Genomic DNA, 21,895 nt, shown 5'->3' on the forward strand with positions numbered 1-21,895 from the left:
GCACAATTAAAATAGTGCTGTCTAATGGTTCTAGATCTATATTGCACACCACTTGTTTTCGTGTCAATTTGATATAAAATCAGTTAACACACCTAATCAAGAAAAACATTATAAATGTAACTGATTTCATTGAGTCCACCAGTGATGACAGCATGCTGCTTAGCTCAACATTGTTTTAGCTTATTGTTGTTAGCATGTTGTTTGCTATTGGGATTATATCATAGACAGGTGTGCTTTCTTTGTAAAGGTGAGATACATAAAAAATTCTTTGGTTAACATGTTTTAAGATGGTTGTTGTTAGCTAGCATGTTTTACAGCTGTTGGTGCTAAATGGTTAAAATATAAGTTAATGTTGTTCTGTGAAGGTGAGGTAGATCAGGAAAATGGTTTGGTGTCTTAACCAACATGCAAGTTACTTTATCATGTTTTTAGTTGGTTGTTGTCAGCTGGCATATTGTAGCCAAATGAGAGGTCATGTGCCAGAATATATCATTACCTGACAGAGCCAGACTAAATCCCAGGCCCCCAGGAAGTGTGCGGATATTTAGTGTCCAAATCACACAATTATGGATGTCCCTATATATATATATATATATATATATATATACACATCTTTTTTTTTTTGCCCCTGATCTATGTCATTTACTATTGAGTTGAGTTGAGCTCAGCTGATCCTGCTCAGTCAAAAAAATGACTTGATCAGCCCCAATCTGATGTTTGAGATCAGATGAGGACATCCCTAGGTGTAATTTTCTCGGTGCATCATGTGATGCCATTGGTTCCAAAAATACTTTTTCCCGTAGAGTTACATTGCAAAGAGACGTGTAAATCAGTGGGTACATTTTTTAGAGGACCCCTGCAAAATGACTCGTTTCACAATTGGGATTTGATCTATTTGAACCGATAACATTTTGAAAGTCTAAAAGAGCAACATGATTAAATAATTTTATCCCCATTCAAGTTAACAGAGAGCTAAACTGGAAGTAGCTGGCTCAGGCAGTGGAAGTCTCTGGTGTACTTGCTGTATGAACCCAATGAGGCAGAAGGTCTGGGTAATGTTACATCCATTAAGTCGAACTTTTTGGACTTCATGAGCCACTGAGCATCTTTCACGGGAATGAATGGGACACCACCTCAAACACTATATCCACATCTCTTTATACATCCATGGTTTTCCTCTATTTCCAGTCTTTATGCTAAGCTTAGCTAACAGCTTTAAATCCTGTTTTCAGTTCTTTTTTCATGGTAATATGTACAGGACATTAATGACAGCATGAACAAAATTTGAATGCACAATTTCAGGAGTAAGGTGACTCACCACAGCACTCCATTTAACCAATTTAGCAGAAAGCAAACAGACTGTGCTGGCATTGCAGACACAAACAATAACACCAGACTGTTTCCACATAAAAATAAGCCCATTTAACAACCTACATCTCCCTATTTGGATCTCTAAAGCTATTATGCACGGCGTATCCTCCCATCCATAGTCATAAGGGCCTTACAGTTATGGCAGGATTGTGAATTGTGGACGGACACAACATGAATGTCAATAATTCAGGCATGACAAAACTTAACGGTGGCTCCAGCAAACTTCACAGCTCCTGTAAGATCATCTCTCATGCTATGAAAACCTCTGATAGCGGTCATTAATCATTCCAGTAATTACGAGGCAGAAAATAAACAGTGTGGGGGGGGCTCCTTCACACTCTTTTTGTTTATTCTCTGTCTGCCATTCACTGAGTCTCTTGTCATTCCTTTGAATATCACATGCACACGCTTTGCCTTTGTCTCTTCTTTTTGTCTCAACCTTGATCCAAACTCTTTCTCACTCTATCACTCCCGTTTTCACCATCTTGCCAGTGCATTGTGTCTGTGTTTGAGAGACAGCGAAGCCATTGGCAGGTAATTTGGAAGAAAACAGCACTTCTGTTCTTTAGACCGATATGCCAACAGCGATACTTACCAACTCAACCTTCTCTAATTACTTCCGAGCCAGACGTAGACACTTTGTTGTTTACTTGTGGGTGAGTTTTTGTGTGCATCTCTGCTGCATTGTTTGCAGTTGGGCATTTTTCATCGGAATGGGACTTTGTCTCCAGAACTCACTGGCTAGCTCCAAGGCCCGGGCAGCAAAACCCATTTGGGGGGTATTATGGACTGAGCGAGAAAGGTACTGTGAATGGTGGAGTAGATTATGGAGCGATTCCCTTGAGCTTTCCTCCGCCTCTTCACATTACACAGCTAATACACACACAGGCTCTGTGGCATTGCTTGTCCCCTGGATCAAACCAGAGTTTTATTCAGTCAGCTGGGAGACGGCCAATTCACGCTGCACTCAACAGTATGGCTAAGCAGACTGTTTTGCCATGCATTTACATTTGTTTGGCTGTCAACACATTTCTGTACAATGTAAGAACAGGTTAGGCCTTGGCAAGGTCAGGGTTTTTGTTGCACTCCAATAAAAAAATCACAAGCAGTAGACATGGGCAGTTTCATGGTATTACTGTATACTAGGGTAATTAGAAATCCCAACGATGTGATTTTAAATAACTTAAAAAGTACGGACTCTCATCTTTCTGTTAACCTCATACTGGTAAGGTTGTATTGAGGATGTTTTGTGTGCAGTACACACTACATGCCCTGGCGGTTAGGCCTGGACCACACTACATGTGTGAGCAGTATGTGTTCACATTGACAGCGTTTGCTGTTGCGATGCTGCTGCAGAGCTGCCTGCTGTTATAACTACTATATTTCCACAATTTGAAGCACCTCCTAAGCTCATTTATGAAGCTGTGCAAGCCACTGCATCGTCAACAATTGTCCGGCAAAATTTTGTGTTTAACTGAAAGGAATGTTGACAGAAACGTTGTCAGAGGGCTTTTATTTTGAAACAGGAAACTTAAGTAGAACATGAAAATTTGTATTTCCTCATGCCTGTGAGAGATTAAGACATTTAAACTTCAGTGAAAGTCTGTAGAGTCAATATAATGATTGTTTTTTGATTTTTTTTTCTATTTTTGATAAAAGTCCTCTGACAAAGTTTCTGTCAACAGAATCCATTCAGTTGTTGACACAAAGCATTTTATTGTGAAATAGCCCTGCAGAAGCATCGCTGCAACAATGCTGGCAGCGTAAACACCGCAAGATGCAGCAGTTTGGTGAGGTTGCCGTCATGTGCTGCTCATGCATGCATCGTGTTCCAGGTGTTAGTTTTGGTAAAAGAGAGAAACATAAATTCACAAGGTATATGGTACCCTCTCTCTCTGTTTAGTGAGGGGTAGCACCGTACACTGATACCATTATATACTGTGTACCCCGGTGAAATTCTAGGAAGGTATGAGGGTATGAAAAAATAGATACCAGCCATATCTCGTTAGGATCTCACCTTTCCAGTCACTGCCACATGTGCACACATAAACAAGTAATACCTACCAAACTACCAATTCGTCCTGCAGGCTTTCATCCCCTGAGTTTAGTGTATATTGCTATTCTAGCCGACTGAGATTGTTAGATAGCACAGACACATATCCCATATCCCCGGATCTCTTTCGGGGTTATTTTGTATTTAGCCTTCTAGTGGCTGGTCTCGCATGGCTGCATGAGCCTCTTGCTCAACGCCGCGCCGAGAATCCATAAAGCCACCCCAAGGATTCAAGCCTGTCAATTTGTGTTTTTTTTGGTTTTTTTTATACCCAAGAATACAGATTCCTGCCCTTCATGCTTCTCCTCTGTTGCTCAGTCATAGGGTTGAGATAAAAAGAAAGAGACAGAATGTGCAAAAGATTGACCGAAGCCAAAGAGACCGGAGTCGCAAAGAGGTTGTGTTTGGAATTGAGGCTGGCCAAAAAAGAGAGATCCTGGGGTCTGACAGAAAATATGAAAGGGTGCGATGTGGAGGCCAGGGGCTTTGGGAATGAGCAGACACTGAAGTGAGGATATATTAAAATGCTGGAGGGGAAAGCTGGGGGCAACAGAATGGAAACGGTCTGAAGGGAATGTGTATAGAGGAAAGACTTGTGATAGAAGTGGGGCATCGGGGTTGGAATAACTGTACGGGAAGGGAGAGAAGCAACGGCTGAGCACTGTGGTCAGGAAAGTTAAAAAAGTTGTCTCAGATTGGAGATGAAGGCAGGGGAGAGGCTGGAGTGAGGCTATGACTGGAGGAGAGATTAGACCGCTGCCTGCCTGTCTGGGATTGATCTAATACACAAGGTGGCTGTTCTTGATCGAATATGGATGATGAGATTGCCAAACAGCCTCGAAGCATGACGGAAAAATGAAATCTTCCTCTACTCCACATGTAAATCTTTGTATTTGTTTATGATCTAATTCAAAAAGTTCTTAACCCATTTAGAAATCAATCATGTTTTCAAAAAAGGGGATTTGCTTTCACTGAGACACGGTCTTATTACGGCAAAATAATGCCCGTCAGTTAAGCTTCTGTAAGGAGGCACAGTTTCCTCTTCTATAAATGGCCCTTTTACAGGCTTTAGACTAAGCGTGGCAGATTTAAACCAACGGGAAATTTACACACAATGGCTTTGATTAGAGCCTAGCTTCATGCTCACCTCCTATTCCCAGACTTGTATTTTCCAAGCATCTCATAGCTTCCAAAAAGCCCATATGGGATCATTTCAGATTCCCAGAGAAATATATTCATTACCATGCAAATTAGTTTGGGAGTCGTTGACTTAAAGCATTCGCCATACTTCATTTCAGAGTCTGTAAATGCAATTAATGGGGCCTCGTTCACAAGAAAGAGAATCGCCTGCAGATAATTGTCATTGTCGGGATCCTATTAAAAAGTTTCTCCCCCCAGTAAAACAGCATTGAGAGGAAACGGTAGCCATCGCGTCACTGCGACATAGGACCATAATGGGATAATAAAACCTCTTTCATCTACCATGAATAGAGCGATACTCACAACAAAGTGACACAAAATGATTCCCGACATGATTTCTGAGAGCACCCCATTCAATTACAGTTCTTGAACAATCTATGCAAATAAGCTACCTGCAGCGCCCAGCTGCGACAGATGTCGGGCGAAATCCTACTTAGCAGGCATTGGGAAGGAGATGGGGGGGGGTGTATGCATTTGCAAGACAGAAGTAATCCAAACGGACGCCATACAGTACATAGAAGTGAGGATCATTGCTGTTACTTTTTTTTTTTTTTAAATACAGTTTTACTCCGTGTCTTGAGGAGAAGAAGGAGGCTCCATGTTTAAATCTGGGTCAACAGGTCCATCTCTATGGTGATAATCTGTGATCCAGCATTATAGGGGTCAGTGGCAGGTGACAGACAAACAGCCCTGAGCAAATACTGATCCAATCATTCGATGCATGCTGTGTTTGCTCAAGCTCAGCAAATCTTTGCCATGGAGGGCAAATAAAACATGAGCTGTGTTTCTTTTCTAAATTGTTGTTTGGATAGTTTACACTATCAATTTATTAAGCTCCTAAAATACACCTGTTTTCATCGGTATTCTTTCTGTTAATATTGAATTGCTCATACTGTAGTCACAAACACACAATTATCATCAAATTCTTTTAGCTCATTATTTTGGTTTCTCTCAACAATTCTGTTTCCAGCAGCACAAAGCTGCCTACATTTTATTTATGTATTTTTTATCTTTATTTTTTTTACTGGGCAACCACTGGTAATGATATTTTTGAGATATTTTTGTTGGTGAAGACTAAATCAGAGCTAACTCCAAAAGTGCACTCAATAGAGAGCAGAGCTCTGCCTGGTGGCATATGGGTGGCAAACAGGGAGTGCAGGGCAGACTGTGTGTCCAGCATGTACAGCCGTGGAGTAGAAAAGTGTTATGTTCAAGTGCCTGAGGTTCATTTAACTCAATAAACCGAAGGTTATAAAATGTGTTCAGAACATTAATATAGGAGCAGAAAGCTATTTGCTATGTAAAGATACAGTAGAGTAATGGTGTCCTGAGCAGAGAATGAAGTATTGCTGGAAATTGGAATTGACCATCAGTTGATTAATGCACTTTTAAAGACTGCGTTGTCAATATTTAGATAATGTCGAGAAATCCAATATCCAGGTTGTTCTGATTGACTTTAAATGTCATTTAATGTGACAATTGTTAATGTTGCCTTAATGTTCACATGACATTCAGGCAATTCTGATTAACTCTACGTATTGTACATCAGTTGTTTCTTTTTTTTTAATTATCTGAAACTAGTTCAATTCATGCAATTTTTCTAGTGATTTCCTAGTCGTGTACACTGGGGCTTTTTGAATGTATTTAGATTAATATATTCATCTTCAAAAAATTTTGCAATCTAATTTTTTCTTTTTTCATGTTATAATGTTTAATCTATATGTCTTGTGTCCTGACTTCTGTTATCACTTGTCCAGCCTTTTCATAGTCTGTATATGCGTGCTTTTGAGAACTCTGTAGACAAACCTATGTCAAACATTAGTTGTTATAGCTGGATACTTGGCATTAGTTTAATGTTGTGAAACAGCCCATATTCATCAAACATGTCTGTTAGTAGTATTCATGGCTACTTTCCATGTAGTTTGTCATTTGTGTGTTCAGGTTTTGTTCCTCTTTCTCCTATTAGGGTTTGGCTTTCAACTTGTTTTGCATTCATTACGGGTAAAAAAATAATGTTTTTGGGTATTTTGATTGTTGCAAAGGAAACAAAAACATGCAACACAAAAGGTGCAGCCAGACAATTAAATGTCTTTATTATGTATTTTTTCTCTCCATAAACCAAGGCCTATAATACCAAAAAAGCAGTTAGTAGTTTTTAATTAATTTCTATACAGTAGTATGTGGCATAATTGGAATTATGTATTGAATTTTTCTTGTTTTAATTGAGGTATAATTTCTCTTCTCTATTTAATTTTCCTTTTGGCTTTGGGCAACCAGCCAAGCCAGGAGGCAACACAAGCAAATGCACCTGTGATCCATTTGTAAATGACAGCAGAGAGATCGGTGCAGGGAACAGGTGGGTCACTCTGTTCCACCATGTTTTTTTACCTGCGATCAGCATTCACCCCTGCTGCTGGAAGGCATATTATCCCTTAGCTATGTTTCCATTAGTCAAATGGCAGTGCTGAAATGTTAATTTGCTGCAGGAAGAGAGAACAGGCTCGCTGGCTTCACCAGCTACTGCACTCGGGTCAACTTAAAGATAGAGCAATGGGGGGTCAGAACATGTATATCATGCGTGTCATCATCAGCATCAGTTTCGTCATCTTCAATGTAAAAAATTGATTTTTTTTTTCCTCCATGTCACACTATCACACGTGCACATGCATTCATCATGTGTGCTCATTCCCAATGGGATCTTAGGTAATCACAAATGTCAGCAGGAGCAACTGGAGTAGAATGTACTGTACTTTGATTGCAGTCACACATCTCCATTAGTCTAGAGGACAATTACACTGTATCATTATACCATCATCGCTGGATGTTCTGTCAGCCCCATTTGGGTTATGGCCAGCTGCCAGGAAATGTTAACTCTAGACTGAGGAGTGGCCAAATTATGTTTCAATTTCCCATCATACACAAACTGTATGTAACAGGATAAAAATAAATGAAACATTGTATTTTCCACAGATTGAATCACTGAGCAACTGACTGAAAAGTTAATTTATGGCATGAACTCTATGCATGTGTCACGCAGCAACGCGGTTATAAATAACACAAAAATACGACTCATTTCTCACACGTACAGTATAAATTGTATCAGAAGAGGAGGCTCATGTGAAGTACTGGATTGTAATGGGAGTGTTCAACAATAATTTAATGTTTTCTCATCTCATAAATCAACACAGAGATAAATAGGTAATAATATTTATTAGAATATTTTTTCTCCGATATAGTTTAAGTATTGACATCCACTGAGGCAGGAGAGACTTCGGAAATTGATGAGTCTGAAATTACTGTGCATGTAACGTTTTCATGGCACTCCTACTGACCTACAAGTAAACAGTAATGTGGTACAATAGCTTCAGATAACGAATAAAATGTTTTTATGTCACACAAACTAAAGTCCCAGCAGAGAGAATTTGAAGATTTCTTTCAGAACAACTAAGTGTTAGAAAACACTTGTTGGAAACGTGAAAAGATGTTAAACTGTGTAGTACTGAATTGTGGAGTTAGACAGATAAACTGTTTCTCAAAGTTTTCGTGTCCAGGACATTTTGCATAACCCTTCCCCCACTATGTAGAAACTAACACTAGAGGCTGTAGCATTAGTGTCATCTCCTACACATGTTAGCAACGAGATTGCTAGTTCAGTAAGCTCTTTTAGCAATTTTCGTCTAATAAACACATGGTCTGTTAAATGCCACAGTTATATAGAATCAAGCAAAGGCTCACCGATTCTTTTGCTTGGGATGTGTATGTCACTGTGCTACTGGGTTAGCTGCTAAAGAGAGTCTGTTGCAGCGTGGTGGCTGTGTTTTTTGGCTCAGACAACCCAGTCTCGTTTCTAGTTTATTGTCTATGTCAAACTATAATGTGTTAGGTATACCGAGGGTGGGGAGGTGGATGGGCCGCACAAACAACTGACTTTCGCACAGGAGTCTGGAGTTCGCGTTCTGTGTCTATGTGTGTGTGTATGTGTGTGTGTGTTTTCTACAATGGACCATGTGCCCTTTTTGCCTAAACCTAACCATCCGTGACTTTGCTGCCTAATTCCAACCATAATGACAGTCCATGCTGTTGTGTGGATAGGGACTGTGCTGCTTCATCCCACCACACGTGCATTTGTTGACAATGCGGTAATGGGTCGTGTCATCCCACCATTACATCATCCCACCATGTGCATTTTTGTAGCGGCATCTCGGCAGGCCATGGCTTGACGAGGGAAGGGTACCTAAAACGTCATAGGTTAACCTGACCAAACGTCACTATGTGACGAATTTGTAGTGAGAATGTGTTGGCGCGGAGTGCGTGTGTGCTTTGTGCTACTGAGTTAGCTGCCAACAGGAGTCTTTTTGATGCACGGCAACTCTTTCTTTTTCAGCACTTCAGCAGACACACCTCTAATGTTTCATGACTTTTTAAAAAATATTGAAACCTAATTTTATATACTTGGCTTTTTTACATTTATGTTCAAATATAACACAGGTCAAAAATAAATTCATCAAATGCTCTGGTTCATGACTGCATTTATGCAAAACTAATTAAATATGTGTAAAATTCTGTTTAGCAAAAACTAGCATGCTTACACACTAAACTAAGATTGTGGACATGTATAATTTAGGCCTACCTGCTGATGCTATCCCCACGCCATATCGTTCATGTCAGCTGTATATCCAAGATGATGGTCATCAGGAAAAAAGTTTGCAGTATCTCCAACTTGGTGAAAAGAATTGCAGAAGTGTTAACAAAAAATCAGCCAATAAAGACTATTCAAAAGATGTGACTATAAGGAGAGTGACGGGGCTGGAATAAAGCTGGAATTACAGGCAGTTTTCTCATTTTTCACATTCTGTCCACACTGCGGGAATGCAGCATAAACACATTGTGAGCATGTTAGCATGCTGACATTAGCAATTAGCTCAAAGGACTGCTGTGCCAAAGCATAGCCTGTAAAGCTGCTACTGGGGCTATAAGAGCTGTCTTGTTGAAAGATTCATTGTTAATGGAAGTAAATGCTGGGTATTATCTTACTTGACTTGTTTAGAATTTAATAGTTTAATTTCACATCACATCTGAACAATGTCGGCAAGTTCGTTAATAGACAGGCTCTCGTATTTATCTGTTTCACAAAGCTTTTTATGTCACATTGATATTGTTTTCATAGAAAGCCAAAATGGGATGATATTGTTGTTGCTGAAGTCCAAAACGAGAAATGTCAGTATTTTACTGATGTGTTATCAACACAGCAATTAACTTACTGACTCAATGAGGCCGTTCAGCTCCAGTATGAAGTCTGAGATCTCTTTTTCTACATCCTCTCCATGGTGAACAACTGTCTTGCAGATATACAGAGAGCTGAAAAGGCTTCTCAGTTTCTTCTCTTTCTCTTAGACCATGACAGTAAAATAGAGCCTGCTGTGGTTCCAAGAAGAACACTGTGTTCACTTAAATCACAGCGTGGCAAGCTTAGTTCAAAGCCCTCCTTGGTGGCCCAATAAAGAGGAAGTAGCTTGTGTCTGGATGGATCAAAGGGAAGACGCACAGAGAAAAGGTCAGGTCTCTGACGCTCACACACTGAGAAGCGCAGTGCTGCGCTGAGAGAAGGACAAGCACCCCACCAGGTTTTTTATTACTGACACAATGGTTGCTGCTAGGTTCATGCTAGGTGATATGGTATTTTATGTGTTGGGCACTCATTTTTTGTTGTACAAAATGACACAAAAATCCAGCAGAGTCTTGGGTCCAAATTGACCCTTGATAATTAAAGATGCGTCTTTATTTTGGGATTTTTATGTCAGCGCTTAAAAGCAAAATGGAGCCTCAGTAAAGAAAGACCTTCTGTCTCACCCAGTTAAGACATCATAGATTCACTTAGTTTGTGAGTCATTTTTCTGCTCATAGTCATTCAGTATTTTATTTATAGAAGATATATCAGCAAGTATGCCCTCTAAAGTAATGTCTCAGACATCCTGTGATGGCTGGATTTTAAATGTGTGCCACGAAGGTTATTAGTTACTGGGAGATAGTTGGTTAGCCTCATAGTGACCACCCACCATGTACTTCTTAGACCAGCCTGGTCTCACAGAAATACCAGAAATGACCACAACCTCTTAACACGGCAATAAATGATTGTGGCTTGTTATGTGTTAAAATTACATGCAGGGAAACAAAGTTAAAAGGAAAGTTAATTAGGATAATTTATTCTGGTTGACACACAAATTCCCTGGTTCAACAAGACCTGCACAGGGTGTTGGTTGATGTTACAACGCCTTGGGTAATTGAAAGAGTGAGGAAATCTGTGTAAGGAGGAGGTTGGTTGTGAAAAGGGTCAAACAAACACAGGACTGTAAGCGAGGAGACCAGTGTTCATAATTCCTTGTGAAACTGAGAGTCAATGCTGGTGCCTTTTACCTTAACTTATTAAAATCCTATACATAGTTACATCATGTTACGATGTTCTCATGTCCCGTATATAACAAATGTCCTTATTTTAATCAAAAACACAATCTTTTTCAATTTTAGGCAAATACTTTTGGTGCCTAAACTGATCCATGCCACCACGTAATTTTACACAATACCACCACCATGTTTTCTTCTTACAAGTTACAAACGTACATCTTTTCTAAACCTAACAAGGTTCTTTTGGTACTCAAACCTAACCCTACCACCACCACAAAATTTGACACATTACATGCCACCAGCATTTAATACAGTGCTGAGAGGTCGTGGCTATTTCATGTACCATGCAAAGTACTCTAAGGGAGCTATTCTATATCTACTAATTTATACAAGAATACTGTGACTTGGCTATACTTGCTGACTTGCTTACCAAGTATTTAAAGGAGTTTTGTATCTCCAAAATCTGTCTGTTTCCAGATTTTCCTCTATTACATAACAACATTCAACTGTGTAAAGCGTTCCCTGCTTCTTCCCTCTTGCCTTATTAAGATTTCACTGACTTGTAAAATCCTTTCCAAATCAATAAAACGTGGTGCTGACTACTGACAATAATCAGTTAGGAGAAAGCATGGGAAATAAGAATTGAAGTACAGCATCAAGATGTGGAGCCTAAAGTATTCAATATTGAATTAATTAAGATGACTTATTGAAATTTGCATTAGTAATCATAGAAATAAATTGTGTAAAATATATAGATAAACCAAGAAATTGAAATACTTTTTTTTATTTGTAAACAGCAGTTTTCCCACTTTAATTTTTCTTTCAGTCTCCACCCCCTCATTGACCTCTGCTTTTTTTATATTCAGTAATATAAATAAAGCTAAGTTCTAGGGAAGAGGGCTAGAAATGCACGCTTAATGTCACGAACTTTAACCTCCTATGGCTGCAGTACAGTGTTCTGTACAGACACAGTATGAAAGTGTTTGACAAAAAAAACAACACACTGATGGTTAAGTTTTTTTTTAGAACATTATTTAATGTAAATGTTGTCCTGAGGGTGCCAGAGGAACAGTCAGGAGGTCACCAAAAACCATTAGGGCATCCATTGCTTGGAAATCTGTAGCCAAACTGTTGGACAGTGTAACTGACAACACAGTTTCCACTGTGACCAATCAAGACCACAGGAGAAGACATGAATACATAGAGAAATGGAAATATGATAAACATGGTGTGCCAAATAAAGACAGAATTAGAAAAAAAAAGCAGGAAACAGATCTGTAACAAGTGGGTATTGTACACACTCACAACTAGTTAGCTTAGCTTGACTGAAAAAAAGGGAAAACAGTCACCCTGGTTCTGTCCAAAAGTGTGTAAAAAAGCTCACTAATTAACATAATTCATCTGTTTAATTTGTCCTAAAACGACATGTGTATAAACAACATTCTGACATTTTACTGGAGGCTATGTGCCATATTACTTTTTGGCTGGGACCAGCTGCTAGACAACCAGCACAGACCTCTGAAAGTTACTGTTATCTATTTAATATTAAACACTTCAGGGCTCCATATTCAGAGGGACTGATTAATGTTAACAGTCCTGTCGCCAGAGGACTTCTGAGGACAGAGGACTTCTTGGATAGGGATCTGATGTCCCTGGGCTTTTTTTTAAAGAGTTCATTCATCATTAAAACTGATAATTATTAATTTTATAAATATTGTTGGAAGGAACTCAGGAAGGAATTGATGAAGTTAATTTAATTTTGTGAGTGGCTGTTGCGCTCCACAATCAAACATTCATAATATTTTGTTCAATGCAGCATGATTTTCTTAATTTATCTACTTTCATTTTGCCCTTGCAACATTGTAAATCACACATTGTCAGCATCATATGATATTTTGTCAGGGAAACAATATGACGGTATGAAGAAATGAAGGCTACTTAAGTCATCAGTATAAGTACGCTGACAGCAGCATCATCACTCATGAAAAAGGCATTTTGTAAGTGTTGCTATTGGTTGAGAGCTGCATTTGAACTACAGTTTGTCCATGCTAGAGTGACACTTCTTACAGGAAAGTTATGCATTGATAGAAACCATAAAAGCGAGGTTAGCAAATAAAAAAGGCCATCCCATAAAGCATTTCCATGGCAAAATGTAAGGTCTAGGAACAAAATGTCTTCATGGAGAAAACCTGATTGCTTTTTATTTGTTTGTGTTGTTTGTGTCTAATATGAGATACAGCCATTTATAATACTTATTTCTTCACCTACTGCTGTTTATTTTCTTAAAAAAGTGCTTGTTTTATTGCTCAAGTTCAACAGGTTGCTTAATCTGATTTTAATTCTCCTCTTTAACTTTCCTAAATTTCATTCAGTTTCATTCTACTACATTTGTCAGGATTTCGAGGATGTACTGTCTACATAAATTGTGCACTTTTGTACTTTCCTGCACATTTAATTTATGCTATACGGATCACATGAGGTCCAGTGTACCTGGGGGAGAAAGTCTCAAAGAATTCTGACAAAATTTGTGTTTTTAATTCAAGGTCCAGTGTGTAGGATTTGGGGGGATATATTTGCAGAAATGGAATAAATTATTAGAAGTTTGTTTTTGTTAGTGTGAAATATCTTGAAAATAAGAGTCATTGTGTTTTCCTTACCTTAGAATGACCCACTTTTATCTTTACTGAGAGCAGGTCCTCGTTCACAGAGGTCGCCATGCTGCTCTGCCATGTTTCCATACCAAAATACACAAACCAAACAGTAGTTCCAGATAGGGCGATTTGTTTTTTTTTTTTTTTTTTTACATCGGCCACCACAGTTTGAAGCAAAACTGTTTTATTTAGTGTTTTACTGGTTTAAATCCCTGAGCGTCTTTGCTTTGGAGAAGAGGAAATCTCTGCCAATAATTCAGCTCCTGGTAAAAACCTCCTGAAGAATGAACAATGAAGAAATTCTAACCAGGAGAAGTTTCAGCTGGTTGCAGTCTTCATATCTAGATGCTACTTAATCAGCTAAATCTTTCACATTGCTTCTTAAGAGCAGACCTTCTATGGTTTTCCTTATGTTCTGTCATAGATATAATGTTGCAGTGTTGGATGCTCATATTAAGTTGGGCAAGGTTTTGAGGTAAACATATGTTATGTAAAAGTAGTCCATGTGAGCAATAAAATCCAGGCTTCAGCACATCCCGTATAGTCTGTTTCTAATGTTTTTTCTATTTTCAAGACAAGCTGACATCCCCTTGTGACGGATATCTCTATATGGTCATATGCTTCAGGCATGCTACTGCAGGCATTTACATAGCCAAACGGCTACATGTAGCTACATGCAAACATCAGGGAAAGCTGTAATCTCGGTTGCTGATGTTGTTAAGTTCGCCCTGATTTTGGCTCAAATTTTGCTCAAACCTGCCCTGCTGTGTTTTTGGTTAATTTTCATGGTGGAATGCTGCTATACTCTGTTCCTATCAATCTGTGGTTGCAATGGTGGTGCAGAGACACTGAGATGTGGACGACCCAGAAATGTTGACCAGTCAGAGCATACTGCGCTTTTCACGCTGAGGGTCTTAAAGAGACATACACTAAAAACTGAGCTTTCTCAGAGAGAGGGTCTATTGTTCCAACTCAGAGAGTAGAAGACAAAACTGAAAATGAAAGCATGTAAACATGTAAACTAGCAGAAACACCAGAATACAAGCATAGATCCCCTTTAATGCCATGCTGTATTTTCCTGCGCCCATGGGTCCAACTAAGTGAGTGAGGGAACATTATTCAACTGTAATCATTTTGGAATTTCTGAAATATCGAGGGCGTTTGATTTTTTTTCCCTGCTGTTCTTTATGAAATACCATCTGTTAATTTAATTTGGTGTGAGCACACATTTTGTAAAAGGAGGCTGCACTTAATTCAAACTTGAATATTGCCTTTGGAAAACATATCTCTTCAAAAGCATCATTAGGCATCAAGTAAACAAAGAATAATATTGAGCTGCCTTTGTTACTTGCTTATCTTCATGCCGCAGTAGTTACAGGTATCATTTACTGCTTCCTCTACAGTTGAGTCTGTTTCTAGTCACAGCTACAGAAGTCCTGAGCTTGCTGCTAAGATGGGGGATCATATCCCTACCAAAGCAAAATGTTTATTTGATTTTTTTCAGAGCTGTTGCACTTGGCAGCAGCATGTGGATGTTTCACTTGAAAATCCTCATCTACATTTTAAAACGCCATTTAAACTGCACAGATATTTTACAAATCCATTTGAACTCCAACAGAGGCCAGACCTCGACGCTAAGCACCAGTGAACACAGAGAGTCAATAGAACCAGTGACACAATGTTGATTCATGTTGAGAGGGAATAAGATATTTTACAATGGTTCGCATCCAAAATAGTGAGTCAGCCAGTATCTTTGTGTTCAACTTTGAAGCCTCTGAAGGGGGAACATCCTCCAAAATAGCAATATCCGAGTCAGTGTTTTCAAGCCTTGTGCGCTTCATTCTGTTTGGAGTTTTTGAAATGTTATGTAAAAGTGAAGGAGGGGGGGATAACATATGTAGGCCACAGCTCATGCATTATATCCAAGCTGAAAGGGAATGGCTGCCTTTGTTGGTGTGAATGTGTGAGAGAAACAGAAAGACAGAGGAAACCAGGGTATATGGGCTTAATTGCATAATTTGCATTGAAAGAATGTGCGTAGGCTGCGGGTTTCTGTATTTGTGTGTGTGTCTGTGCCAAGGAGGGTTTGGCCTCGCTGTACAGTTAGTGCCACAGTCAGTGACACAACACCATGTAGGAGGCACCATGCCAGTGCTTTCCCACCAGGGCTTTAATTGACTGTGCACTAAGTTTGTTGCTTTTAAAGAGCAGAGCTGCAACTAAAAAATAATTGACAAAAGATTTGAATAGACAGGGAGAGAAATGGCAAAGGGAGAGGGGGACGAGTTAACAGATGATTATTGAAGGAATAAAAGGTCTTTCCACATTGCTGACATAAGTTTCAGAAGAGAGCAATTACATACAGATTTACAGTTTTACAAGGACTGATAGGGACACATAGAGCAATTAACTCTTTTACTACACCCAGTGTGGTTTACAGTCTGCTTTACAAGAGCTCCAGTCTAGTGCACATTACTACAACAATGCTAAGCAGGGATAACTTGGAATCTCTTTAAAGAACTTTGTTGGAAATGATAACCTGGCTGATAGACCAGAAATATTTTTTCTTGAATATTGAGTTCATGCTTATTTATCCCCTGAAGACCACAAGATAGTGTGGGCACAGGCTGTAGGTTTAGTATGCATGGCAGAGGGTGTCGAGGTGAATGCACAGAGGCCTCCAGAGCCTCGCTGCCAGCAGACAGAGCCAGCTCCAGCTTGACAGGAGCAGCCAGAGTGTAGAGCCCTCAGTGGCGCTGTCCGTGGTGCTAAGGTTCAGGCACTGGCGCTGTGAGTGGTACCAGCTCCCCTCTGTGCTGTCCGCTTGGGCTGCCACTGGCGCTGTCCGTGGTACTGAAAGCCCATCGCTCCGCTGCACATGGGCTGTTAGTCACTGGCGCTGTCCGTGGTACCGACTCTCCATTGTGCTGTCTGTAATACTGAGGCAGAGACAGTAGCGCTGTCCATGGTCCTGACGCAGTGGAGGAGGAAGTATTCAGGTCCTTTACTGAAATATGAATTGCAGTTGTGCAATGTAAAAATACTCAATTACAAGTTAAAAGTCCTCCACATAAAATAGATCTTACTACACAACATTGTCATTTTATAATCTGGACATACTCCCCATTTTTCTGTCTAAATGATTATCGAGACAACAATTTTTGAAACAGGGCCAGTATTGAGAGAGCCGCAGTGGCAAAACAGCCTGCAGTGTAAGTAGTGTCCCTATGGTCATTTGTGCCGTCAGTGAACCTCCTCTAAAAGTGCTTATTGTTGCCACTGGCTGACAACAATGAGGAAACAATTTTACAGAGAAATGTGTATGTTTTTCCTAACCTTTTACTTGATCTGGTCTGCCTTGTCTGGTCAGTTTGTTAAACAACTGTTAGTGTAAGAGAGTCTTGCTCAAGGAGAAGTCTCGTTCGGAAATCTTGCAGACTTCGACATCGTCGAAGTCAGCTACATATTCAGCTATGATATTGAAAATCTTTCAGATCGCATTAAGTTACGTTCTCTCTCCAACTTTCACGAACATTTCCATTGTTGTTTTTTCTTCAACAGGTCACCTCTCACGAGAATTCAGAATGAGACTTCTCTTCGAGCGAGACTTGGTCATAGCAAATGGTAAGGAAAAAGCTTTCATTTCTCTTTTTGACATGCTGCCCGATAATTCTCATATCATTTTGAGCCTGTCAGTGGCAAAAACAAGCATCTTTAGTAGACATTTATTGACAGCGCACAGTTGCCTGTTAGTCACATCAGCACTTCTTTATACTTTGTGGTTAGTTTAATGTATGATGCATCATATTCCATACACAATCATACATTAGGCATATGTGCTTTTCCCTTTGAAATACAGTGGAGAGAGAGTGGCTTAAAATTAAAGTACATTATAGAGTAGGAGCACATAATTTTCTTTTTTTCTTTTTCTTTAAAGAGAGGTTTTAATCTTCCAGCAATAGAAAGAACAATATTTACGTGTGCATGACCAACCAATTTAGTGCTCTTAAAGATGACTTTAACTATTCAGTGAAATTAACAGTATGTGTAACAATGTCAGTCCTCCGAAAATGAGCGCTGTATGACAGGTGCAGCGATATTTCCTGAAAAAAAAGGGACAAACGCACCTTGATCCCACAGTATATTATCTGGAAACGCATAGACCTTAATTTGCTGCATAAAAAACAGAATATTCACACTAATTATGTGCATGTGTTAACAGGCGTCTCTTACTGAAGGAATACTGGTTAGTGGGCAGTGATCACTCAGTCAATATCGATTCAAAAATCAGACTATGTACAGTATCTGAAATCAATCAATTATATTGAGACGTGATTCACACTGATTATATGATGCGCGTTGATTTATTCCATGTTCACCATCGAGCTGCTGTAATATGACTCTAAACCGCGACCTCAAGAGGCTTATTGCTGACGTACTATCGATTATCTGAATGTTTCACTTTAGAAAAAAAATCACTTGGAGTCGCACAGTGCGCACTTTTCCTCCCGCTCCTTTCTTCCACAGTCTCTCTGTCTCTCCCCATCCATTCTCCATCCTCCGTTCCCTCCTGCAAGCATGCTGTGATCCTCATCTACTTCGTCCCCAAATCGAGAGCTTACAGGACTTTTTTCTCCCTTTCTTTCTCGACCGAATCTCCTTCATCCATCCAGGCGGATTTTATAGGACCGCGTTATTTTTCAGCCCGGTCTTTGGGCTGTGCCGTCGGGGCTGCTGAGGCGGGAGAGAATCGAGGAAACCTACCACAGGTGAAAGGAGCTTTAACGACGCTGCGGTATAGATGATTGAACACTTATAGCATTAACTCAACGCAATCTTCAGGCGCCAGCGCTTCATTTTTTCCTGAAATATAGGACGGAAATTGAGGTTAACACACTTTGGGACTACTAAAGGGACGTTTGCCAACTTGTGATTCTGGACGAAAAGAAAAACAAAAACTGCGTTTATTCTCCAACCGGGATTCCTAAGGAAGATGTGACCTTTTCTTTTGCGCACCTGCAATCCGACTATAAGGAGCAAAATCCCTGCTTTTCTATCAGTTGCTCGATCTTGACATGTCTTTTTGTGGGATTACACGCGGGGATATTGTGAGAGGCCGAGCTGGATTTTGAGATCTTTGCTTTTTTTTCTTTTATTCTTCAAAGAGGAAGTGCTCCGTTTGTTCAATGGCTTCGGTGTCAAGGTTGGCAAGGCGCAAAGATGCCAGTCGCTGGCCGAGGATGTCGTCAACTTTCTGGGCTGTGGTGCTTCTGACGGCGCTGCTAGTTCTCTACTGCGGTAAGCGCTGAGTTTTTCTTTCTTTTTTTTTTGGCGACCACACATATCGGCATTTGGGCACAAACGCCGGTGCGCAGTGGGTGACCGTGTCAGGAGGGGGAGGGGGCGCGCTGACAACAAAATTACGTTACTAGTATTGGCAATCGCCCTAAGCGGTTCTATCTCATTAGTGTCATTTTTTTCTTAACAGTTATTAGGAAACAGGCACTCAGCAAAACCCACATAATCTTTTCCCTCCTGCTCTCACTCACGCTAACAGACAGGCACGAGAGAGAGAGGAAGCTCAGATAAGAGGGAAATATGTCCTTTTGTCTTGTGAAAACACTTTCTTTGGACAGGAGGTTGAAGTCAAGTGTCCCAGAGGCCTAATTAAGTCTCTTGTGGCTCCCTTTAATTCTCTTTCTCTCTATCTCTCTCTCTCTCAAACACACACACACACACACACACACACACACACACACACACACACACACACACACATCTCAGTCCTGAGGGCTGTGTTGCTGTCAGACTCACTTACTGAGGTCGGACAGTCATGCATCTGTCATATTGTCTGTGGAGTAAACACTGGTTGCAGGAGATAAAGAATTCAAACAAGACATATAGTATAAAAACAGACTTTTTTATTTAGAAAAAAAGGATTAAGCCCCTTTTAGTTGCACAAACAGTACTCTGGGCGGTGATTCAACTATTGCCTGAGGATAACCTTATTAGGCAAATCTATTCAAGCACACACACACACGGTCACACAATCTCTCTCTCACTCTCTCTCTCTCTCTCTCTTTCTCTCAGGCTGGTCTACTGCTCTGGCCAAGGATGTCTTTTTATTTCTTGTTCCCTGGCACCCTCACACCTTCTCGCTTTCCCTTCTCTGACTCACTTTTGAGGAGATATCCAGCTGGCACACTGTGCTCCAGTCTGTTACATGTGAAAAAAAAAAAACAAGGCTATGTGCAAAAGCCATGATAAGCCCATTAAAAAAAAAACAAACAGAGCTATTTCATTAGCCGTAGAGCTAATGATTAATATAATTGTCTTCGAGCACATTAGCTATGCTGGTGCTATAGAGAAATTAACAGATTAATTACACTATTCTTGAGTTTTCCTCGTAGCCTCTGCAGTTGTCCCTGCTCTCCTACCTTATTTTTTTTCTCCTACATTGGACAGGAGATTGAGTTCTTTTTGTAATCATACAGGGCCTGGATTAATCTATGGGGGAGTTTGGCTTATAAGAACAAAAGCTTCTGGACACAGGGGTCTTTTTCTTCTTTTATGGTGCCTTCGGCCATGTCGATTGATCTTCTGCTTGTGTCCAATCAATGACGCTTGGATGTTTGTTTCAGTCAGCACTCTTTGAGACCCCCCCACCCCCCCACCCCACCCCAAGGAGCTCACCCTTCTGCCCGGCAACACCTCACCCCTCCTGGAATTTAGTAATCTGAGCAGTAGTGATTCTTTGATTTTTTTTTTCTCTGTCTCTTTTATAAGCTCCTCACCCTGTACTGCTCAGATTTGTGTGGTCCTTTTGGTTAGAAATGCAATTTGTGTTACTCTGATGCTCGAATCACTCTTTTTCTTGTAAGGTCTTTTCACTGTGTCGAAAATGGTGTTTTTATTTTTACAGATATTTGTATATTTAACTAAAGCCTGAGAGCTTTCTCTGTTTCTCTTCCTGGCTCATCTTTCTTGGATTTCTTCCCTTTTAAAATTTTTCTTTTGTCTCTGCTTGTGGTCATTCTGGCAGATAATTCTCCAATCATCTGAACTTTTTCTTTTAGCTTCGTCTTTCTTCTCATCCATTTCCATTTAGTTTGACCTTCCCCGTCTGGGCTGTCTTTCTGTTTTGTCCTTTTTTTTATATTTATCTCGTCCTCTCCTCTACTTTGTTCATGTGTCCTTCATTGTCCCAGTCAGCTGTCCGGTACCGTTCCCCTGTATGTAACATACCTCCTTATCTTGCTCAAATTCTAGTGTTTTTTAGATCTTAATTTCATGATCAGCTTTCTGTTCTTATTCTGTAATCTTTTTTTTAGGACTTGTTCTTTCAATCTCATCCTCTTCCTCTCTTTCACATTTCTTTCACATCCTATAATTTTTGGGTCTTTTTTCCAGTGAAGGTCTAAGCCGAGCTGACCGCTGCACGTTATTGTATGTTAGTCTGACTGATGTCTCTGCTCTCTCAGCAGTTTTTTTTTTGCCGCCCCTCTCTCGTCATCTCTTGTCCTCTCTCCTGTTTCACTGCTGACCCTTTCTATTCTCCCTTAGATTTGCTCCTGCACTGTTGTTTTACGCAGTAGCATTCCCAAGTCAGAGAAAATATCCCACAGATATACATATTTAGTCTTTGTTTTTGTTTTTTTCTGTTTTTACAATTTGATCAGTCTATGGAGATGATGTGTTGTTTATTTTTTTGTATTTCCAATATTTGGAATTCACGCATGCAGTAAAATCTTCATATTCCAAGCTCTCTACATTTGAGGGTTGCAACTAATGGTTATTGTCATAATCGATTAATCCACCAATCATTTACTTAATTAATCACTTGGTGTATGAAACATTATAAAATGGGAGAAACTGTGTGAATTGCAGTGAAAAATCAGAGTTCTAGATGACTTCATCAAAAGTCTTAGTTTTTCCAATTTTAAACCCAAAGATATTCAATACGGAAGTGCAGGACAAGAAAAAGAAGTGAATTCTCAAATTTTAGAGGCTGGAACCAACGGATGTGCCATTTTTGTTGCTGTCTTTAGTATTTTGGAGGATGTGTCAATGTGATGTCAACTTGCACGATGAACACATTGCAAAAGACTGCAGTTTTTAACTCATATTTTTCAAGTTAGTTGACAGAGTATCAGAAGAAAACTGCACTTTAAAATGGAGCTATCTTTTTTTTTAAATCATAAATTTATTTTGTGTGCAA

At 39.8% G+C, this 21,895-nt stretch overlaps 1 protein-coding gene across 3 annotated transcripts in view; it reads left to right on the forward strand.

Annotated features, from left to right (window-relative positions):
- tafa5a (TAFA chemokine like family member 5a) overlaps positions 1 to 21,895 on the forward strand; it is a 329,946-nt gene that overhangs the window by 141,844 nt on the left and 166,207 nt on the right. For 2 of the 3 annotated variants that reach the window (XM_088072751.1, XM_088072752.1), the window contains exons 8-9: positions 17,239 to 17,301; positions 18,843 to 18,975. In XM_088072751.1, the coding sequence (XP_087928877.1) occupies positions 17,299 to 17,301; positions 18,843 to 18,975 (136 nt within the window). In that variant the 5' untranslated portion in view covers positions 17,239 to 17,298. Of the gene's footprint in view, positions 1 to 17,238; positions 17,302 to 18,107; positions 18,976 to 21,895 lie in introns of those variants that run through there. The other variant, XM_088072753.1, reaches the window with a different exon arrangement.

The sequence above is a fragment of the Plectropomus leopardus genome, chromosome 22, assembly GCF_026936395.1.
Source record: "Plectropomus leopardus strain MGB_pleo_1.0 chromosome 22, ASM2693639v1, whole genome shotgun sequence".
In the NCBI taxonomy this organism is placed as follows: domain Eukaryota; kingdom Metazoa; phylum Chordata; class Actinopteri; order Perciformes; family Serranidae; genus Plectropomus; species Plectropomus leopardus.